Below are 8,677 nucleotides of genomic sequence, written 5' to 3' on the forward strand. Positions count from 1 at the left end.
TATATATATATATATATATATATATATATATATATAATTACAGCAATATGTATTAATAATTATAATTATAGTAACTTGTCTGCTGTTGGCTTGATCAGAGCACACTTGCAATATGGAGTCTCTTACAATATTATTAATAGAGTTTCATTTAAAGTATATTAATTATATATTTAAAGTATATTTTTACATTTAAAGTATATCATATTTGTAATATTCTATTCATTATTTCTGCATGTGTATGAATGATTACAAATAAGCTTGTAAACCCTAAATTAAGGGATACAGACCGCTTTGAAGGGAGGGACAAATCTTTTTCTTACTCTTTCTCTGACATCCGTTTTCTGTCTCTCTCTATCAGTTACATTGCACTAATAGCGATGGCTATACAGCAGAGCCCAGAGAACAAAGTTACCCTATCAGGAATCTACGAGTTCATCATGAAGAGCTTTCCTTATTACAGAACCAACCAGAGGGCTTGGCAAAACTCAATTCGTCATAACCTCTCTCTAAACAGCTGCTTTATAAAGGTACGATGGAGACTGGATGTGTATGTTAAAACGTAAACGTCAAGTACCAAGATAAAAAAAGAAACGAATGAATGAACAATTTCCAATATATAAACAACCAGATTGTTTTGTTACGCTGTGCATCATAGCAAGTTCTGAAATCTGTACTCAGTTGTTTAAGAAATACTAAAGAAAACCCATAGTTATAATTAGTAAGGTAAAGGCATTATTACTAATGGTTTTCCTAACTTTAGGGGTTTGTTGTAACTGCCTGCTGATTATTTGTTTTCCTCAGGTGCCCCGTACGGAAGGTAACGAGAAAGGAAAAGGTAATTACTGGACATTCGCCACAGGCTGTGAGTCCATGCTGGACCTCTTTGAAAATGGCAACTTTCGTCGCCGCCGCCGCAGACGCAACTTAAAAATGGGCCTGAAGGAGCCAGCCGAACCCTTTGTTGCCATGGACACTCATCAGGGCATTGCAGTAAGACCCACGGATTCAGATTCTTTCTGCCCTGTGAACACTAGTCACAGACCGGCCCAAAACAAACCTGAGCCTGAGATCAAATTCAGCATTGACTACATTCTCTCCACGCCAGACCCTCTGCCCGGGTTCAGAGCCCCTAACAGTGGAGCTGGAGCTGTGATCCATCATCTGGAGCCGCAACATCTCAGTCTACACTTCTGGACCATGTAACCAAAACCATAGGCTGCAGATCAGTAAATACCCTGATGCTGAAACAGTCAAAAAACTTTAAGGCTTCTATAGTTTGCAGTCTTTCCCATATTGCAAATCAGCTTGTCAGTAGGCACATGCAGTTTGTTGTGTGCTAGTGCTCCCATCAGTAAGTCTGCTGTCGCTCATGTTAGCAAAGCTGTTAAATAAAAATACATACAGTATAGTGACTTATAAGTATAATAATATTTAATGATAATGATAATAATATATATATAGAATAATGCTCTTTTTGAAAAGATCCACATATCGTCATGAATTTTTGAAGGCATACCCTCGTAAAAAAAAGTTAATATAATTAAAATACATTTATTTCATACTTAGAATAGTTCAAATCTATTAACATATTTACTAACATGTCGCTCACGACTTACTGATATAAAAATTATAATTAAACTTTATTTGGAGTACTACTTCTGCACAATGCACATTTCTTAATATTAAGCCTAAAATGTGTTTTAATGTCACTATTGATGAGTATGATCTTTGAATAATATCTGTATTTAAACGCAAGATATTTAAAGTGTACCTGAAGTATTGCAATAGTTCCACTTTATCACAATCAAATATACCTCAGTATATTTTTAGTTGGACTTCAGCACTACTTCCGCACAATTAAAGTGCATAAAGTACAAAATTAGTTGTTCCAATTGATCAGACTTTAAGTATACCAGTATACCAAAAGTACAATTGCTGGGTGTTTTTATTAAGCACATAAATATGTAAATGTATTTGTAGTATACTTAGCATGAAATAAATGTATTTCAAATACGTTTTAGTATATTTATTTTTCACTAGGGTAGACAGTTGATTTTGATGAAATCAGTCATACTTTTAATGTCAAACATACTGTAGGAAATACTTTACAATAAGTCTCCATTTGTTAACATTAACAAAAGAAGAAAAGAACTATAACATTTACTAATGCATTAATAAAATCAAAAGTTGTATCTGTTCACATTTAATGGACCTGAGTTCACATGAACATAACTAACTTTAACAAAGATTGATAAATGCTATAATAAATGTATTGCTTGTTATCAGTAATATTAGCTAATGCATTAACTAATGGGACCTTATTGTAAAGGGTGACCCAAACATTACTCACATTTTTCATTCCGCCCCTTTAAAGCAAAAACTAAAAACTGCAGATCTCATGTTCACTTGAGGTGTGTTGGTGTTGCAGTTAGTGAAGTGTTTGCAAACAAATGCGCTAACATAGCTATGGGGTTGGTGTAATCAGCATTCCCTGCTTACTGCACAACTCTATTGTTTACATATGTTGTTTATAATGTGTATCATTGGCCCTTGACAGTCTGTGATCCGTATCAATCACTGATAGACTGAGCATATGCTCCCCCGGGCAAAAACCAGAGCTCTCCGTCTCTAAAGCCCTCCCCGGGGTGTTTTTGTCATTTCGTTCAGGAATCTCTGTTTATTTGAAAGTATCTTTAAACTTCAGACAAACATGATTTCAGAATCACAGTTTTTTTAAGGGAAGAGTGAGATGTGCTATTCTGCTATATTGATCACAATATATAATAGCCCTTAGTTTGATCATTAGTTTTTAGTCAAAATCAAACAAGCTTAGTGACCAAGTAGTATATGAAACAATAATCACAATATCTGTTAAATTTGTACATTTGTTTATAAGAGAAAGCAATGCTAGAATCTATGACATATTGTTTGAGTGCCAATATAAGGCAATAAAGCAGTAATCATTGAAAATATTGCTTAAAGACTCTTTCTTCCCCCATCTACAACATTCAGGATTTGAGAAAATATTCTCTATATGTTCTAATCTTCCAAATATTCTATAACAGATTAGATATTCTGACATTAAACACTGACACTAGTGAACTGCTAACTAAAATGAAGCACTCATTGAACCAAACCAGTTTATAAATAAATTGACACTCTGAACTGCAGCCAGTTTCAGTAATGTTCTAATTACGCAAAGTATTTATGATTTATCATAAAGAATGAAAACAAGAGTGCTTAGTTTTATTAATTTCCCACATATACGTAACTTCTCTTGTGTATACAAAGTAAGAAGTCCATTACACACACATCAAGAAAATTCATATTAATGATATAGAAATGCTTTGGCATATTTGAATAGACATAACTGAATATTAGCAAACTGTCAGACAAGCGCAGTCTAACCTTCTCCAAATCTCCCTAATCTCTCTGACTGACCTTTTCCATTTATATAAGGTCTGACTAAATGTGATCCAAACACTCTATTAGAATACATATCACTCATAAAGCTGGGAGTTTAGAGCGGAAGCCTGTTAACATTTATTTTCCTTCAAAGGTGTATCAATCATGGCTTGCTTTGTGCTCAGGAGGGGACATTTTTCAATTTAACCTTTATATTACGGAGTGACTGCATCAGAAAGGTTTCAACACACTTAACATGAGTGGCATTTAATATAGCATTACACTTGCAAGGTTAGCCGGAGATGTGACCTTATTCAAATCCTGCTGCCACTACAACACCTATCCTGATGCAATTATAATTAAACGCCTTATGCCGGCTTGCAAACCCTCTGATCGATCACTGATATTAAGGTAAATATTGCACTGCCCCCAGTGAACATCTAACTCTAAAAGTGTTATGGATCAGCAAGTTTCTATTAACAGCGTTGTTGATGTTGTGCGCTCTGGTGTGGATATATTTGGGTAAATTAACTTAGCATAAAGTGCTTCAAGGCTTGATTTGAAAAGGCCCGAGATTCTGCCCCAAAAAATTCAAAGCTCCGAGAGCATTCTTTTACCCTGCTATGGTGTTAGGATTAGTCTTAGTTTACGGAGTAAAAGCTCATTTTTGTTCATCTGCAAAACCAGTTTATAGTTTATGTGTCTCTTCTGGTTTAAGAATATTGTGACAGTGTTTGTTCGCTTGGTTTGTCTGTTGTTGTACAAATCTTAAGCTAAAAATTGTAGTTTCTCCCCTCATATTTGTAAATGAACCCTCGTTTTGTGCATATATGTATTGCGTTATACTGAAGCATTGTCAGCAAGGTGAAATGAGAGGCTTAGGGCTAAGTAAACAGCACTGAATGAGGAAATTGGGAAATCAGTGATGTGCAACGATAATAGCACCCATATAATAAACATAAACAGCTAATTTACTCAAAATGTTTAGCTTTCATTGCCTTTTCCCCTGTTTTAAAATTGGATTTTGGCTAGGAAATTATTATAAAAACAAGATAGCGATAAAGCCTTTAAGAAATGCTTCTTAAAAAGGGAAAAAAGCAATCTAATAATACAATAAGGAGTCCCTGATTAGCAATCGTGATTTCCTTAAGGTGTGATTTTTAGTGGATGCTAAGGATGTAGCATTCACTGAATAACTCAATTGAATGAATAGGTGGTGGATGTGTATGTACGCTTCTGAATAATCCTACGAATCTAAAGAGAGCTCTTTAAATAACTGCGGGTTATGAGGTTTTAATCTCTCTGACTGACCTTTTCCATTTATATAAGGTCTGACTAAATGTGATCCAAACACTCTATTAGAATACATATCACTCATAAAGCTGGGAGTTTAGAGCGGAAGCCTGTTAACATTTATTTTCCTTCAAAGGTGTATCAATCATGGCTTGCTTTGTGCTCAGGAGGGGACATTTTTCAATTTAACCTTTATATTACGGAATGACTGCATCAGAAAGGTTTCAACACACTTAACATGAGTGGCATTTAATATAGCATTACACTTGCAAGGTTAGCCGGAGATGTGACCTTATTCAAATCCTGCTGCCACTACAACACCTATCCTGATGCAATTATAATTAAACGCCTTATGCCGGCTTGCAAACCCTCTGATCGATCACTGATATTAAGGTAAATATTGCACTGCCCCCAGTGAACATCTAACTCTAAAAGTGTTATGGATCAGCAAGTTTCTATTAACAGCGTTGTTGATGTTGTGCGCTCTGGTGTGGATATATTTGGGTAAATTAACTTAGCATAAAGTGCTTCAAGGCTTGATCTTAAAAGGCCCGAGACCCCCACCCACCAAACCAAAAATAAATAAATAAATAAATTCAAAGCTCCGACAGCATTCTTGCGTTAAGATTACTCTCATTTTTGTTAAAATGCAAAACCAGTTCATAGTTCACCCATTAATGTGTCTCTTCTGGTTTAGGAATATTGTGACAGTGTTGTTCACTTGGCTCATCTGTCATTGTACAAATCTTAAGATAAAAATTGTACTTTCCTCCCCTCATATTTGTAAATAAACCCTCTTTTTATGCATATATTTATTGCATTACACTGAAGCATTGTCAGCGAGGTGAAATGAGAGGCTTAGGGCTAAGTAAACAGCACTGAATGAGGAAATTGGGAAATCAGTGATGTGCAACGATAATAGCACCCATATAATAAACATAAACAGCTAATTTACTCAAAATGTTTAGCTTTCATTGCCTTTTCCCCTGTTTTAAAATTGGATTTTGGCTAGGAAATTATTATAAAAACAAGATAGCGATAAAGCCTTTAAGAAATGCTTCTTAAAAAGGGAAAAAAGCAATCTAATAATACAATAAGGAGTCCCTGATTAGCAATCGTGATTTCCTTAAGGTGTGATTTTTAGTGGATGCTAAGGATGTAGCATTCACTGAATAACTCAATTGAATGAATAGGTGGTGGATGTGTATGTACGCTTCTGAATAATCCTACGAATCTAAAGAGAGCTCTTTAAATAACTGCGGGTTATGAGGTTTTTAAAACATGAACAATGGTGTGATTTGGACTGACACCAGTTACTAGAATTATTTTCAAAATTTTATTCAATATGATCATATTTGTGAATTTTGTGGTAATCAACATAATCTCTAAATACCTCAAAATTCACAGCAGACCCCAAACTGAACAGGCCATGTCATGAAAATGTTGTGCAGCTGTTCAAAACAAGCATTTAAACCATCAACCCATGGTTTCTATGCAATAATTAGCCATTGGTTTGAAGTATGGAGTTTATTAAATTAATTCCAGAGCCCAAAATGTGAACACATTAAAAGGCCCTTGCATTATGATTAGGAAATAATTCATTTCCATTACGCCCATGATGGAAGTGATTATGCACTTGTTATAGGTGTTTACTACAGCCTTTCGAACGATAGGAGGTTTTATTTTTAACCCTTAGGAATGTGCCATGCGAACCTGATTCTCATTGGTGCTTGCATCATTTCCTCTAAATTGTTGTCAAATTTGTCCACATGCACAGAAGATTCTGTCTTCAAGGGTTTACGAGAAACAACGTCACCCCTTCACTGGCAGACAGTCACGCAATTAAAACGAATGAAGTATCTTTGAAATAAAGTGGTTATGATAAGGACCCTCACCTTTTAGATCTTGAGCAGCTCTTCCTGTTCATTTGGCCTTTTGTTTGAAATCATTTCCTGCTGAAAGATTTACTTTTATGCAGGCTTTGCTTTTTTTTAGCAGTCTGAAACAGGTTCCCTTTCATGGGAACTTCGAAACTGCGTCCTCTAGGGGTCGCTATGGGGAACGCCTCGTCGTGACCCGTGTCTGAAGCATACATTGAAAAAACACCAACTCGTTGGCCGGCGACAGCCATGACGTCACTACCGGTGCGACTATAGTATAAATAGGCGCCGGGAGCTACACATCATTCACTTCTTCGTCTGAAGCTTGCGTCCGCAGCATGGCAAGAAACCTAGAGGACGCAGTGTCTCATTCCCTACTCAGGGAACCATGGTTACATAAGTAACCTGAGACGTTCCCTTTCATGGGAACTTCGAACTGCGTCCTCTAGGGGTCGCTATGGGGAACGCCTCGTCGTGACCCGTGTCTGAAGCATACATTGAAAAAACACCAACTCGTTGGCCGGCGACAGCCATGACGTCACTACCGGTGCGACTATAGTATAAATAGGCGCCGGGAGCTACACATCATTCACTTCTTCGTCTGAAGCTTGCGTCCGCAGCATGGCAAGAAACCTAGAGGACGCAGTGTCTCATTCCCTACTCAGGGAACCATGGTTACATAAGTAACCTGAGACGTTCCCTTTCATGGGAACTTCGAACTGCGTCCTCTAGGGGTCGCTATGGGGAACGCCTCGTCGTGACCCGTGTCTGAAGCATACATTGAAAAAACACCAACTCGTTGGCCGGCGACAGCCATGACGTCACTACCGGTGCGACTATAGTATAAATAGGCGCCGGGAGCTACACATCATTCACTTCTTCGTCTGAAGCTTGCGTCCGCAGCATGGCAAGAAACCTAGAGGACGCAGTGTCTCATTCCCTACTCAGGGAACCATGGTTACATAAGTAACCTGAGACGTTCCCTTTCATGGGAACTTCGAACTGCGTCCTCTAGGGGTCGCTATGGGGAACGCCTCGTCGTGACCCGTGTCTGAAGCATACATTGAAAAAACACCAACTCGTTGGCCGGCGACAGCCATGACGTCACTACCGGTGCGACTATAGTATAAATAGGCGCCGGGAGCTACACATCATTCACTTCTTCGTCTGAAGCTTGCGTCCGCAGCATGGCAAGAAACCTAGAGGACGCAGTGTCTCATTCCCTACTCAGGGAACCATGGTTACATAAGTAACCTGAGACGTTCCCTTTCATGGGAACTTCGAACTGCGTCCTCTAGGGGTCGCTATGGGGAACGCCTCGTCGTGACCCGTGTCTGAAGCATACATTGAAAAAACACCAACTCGTTGGCCGGCGACAGCCATGACGTCACTACCGGTGCGACTATAGTATAAATAGGCGCCGGGAGCTACACATCATTCACTTCTTCGTCTGAAGCTTGCGTCCGCAGCATGGCAAGAAACCTAGAGGACGCAGTGTCTCATTCCCTACTCAGGGAACCATGGTTACATAAGTAACCTGAGACGTTCCCTTTCATGGGAACTTCGAACTGCGTCCTCTAGGGGTCGCTATGGGGAACGCCTCGTCGTGACCCGTGTCTGAAGCATACATTGAAAAAACACCAACTCGTTGGCCGGCGACAGCCATGACGTCACTACCGGTGCGACTATAGTATAAATAGGCGCCGGGAGCTACACATCATTCACTTCTTCGTCTGAAGCTTGCGTCCGCAGCATGGCAAGAAACCTAGAGGACGCAGTGTCTCATTCCCTACTCAGGGAACCATGGTTACATAAGTAACCTGAGACGTTCCCTTTCATGGGAACTTCGAACTGCGTCCTCTAGGGGTCGCTATGGGGAACGCCTCGTCGTGACCCGTGTCTGAAGCATACATTGAAAAAACACCAACTCGTTGGCCGGCGACAGCCATGACGTCACTACCGGTGCGACTATAGTATAAATAGGCGCCGGGAGCTACACATCATTCACTTCTTCGTCTGAAGCTTGCGTCCGCAGCATGGCAAGAAACCTAGAGGACGCAGTGTCTCATTCCCTACTCAGGGAACCATGGTTACATAAG

General features: G+C 39.0%; 1 protein-coding gene across 1 annotated transcript in view; it reads left to right on the plus strand.

Moving 5' to 3' along the window:
• The window catches only part of foxl3 (forkhead box L3), a 1,836-nt gene extending 633 nt beyond the window's left edge, over positions 1 to 1,203 (plus strand). The window contains exons 2-3 of the mRNA XM_016461326.1: positions 359 to 527; positions 802 to 1,203. Of these exons, the coding sequence (XP_016316812.1) occupies positions 359 to 527; positions 802 to 1,203 (571 nt within the window). The remainder of the gene's footprint in view (positions 1 to 358; positions 528 to 801) is intronic.
• Positions 1,204 to 8,677: the final 7,474 nt, after the last annotated feature.

The sequence above is a fragment of the Sinocyclocheilus anshuiensis genome, unplaced genomic scaffold (genome assembly GCF_001515605.1).
Source record: "Sinocyclocheilus anshuiensis isolate Anshui unplaced genomic scaffold, SAMN03320099.WGS_v1.1 scaffold220, whole genome shotgun sequence".
Taxonomy (NCBI): Eukaryota; Metazoa; Chordata; class Actinopteri; order Cypriniformes; family Cyprinidae; genus Sinocyclocheilus; species Sinocyclocheilus anshuiensis.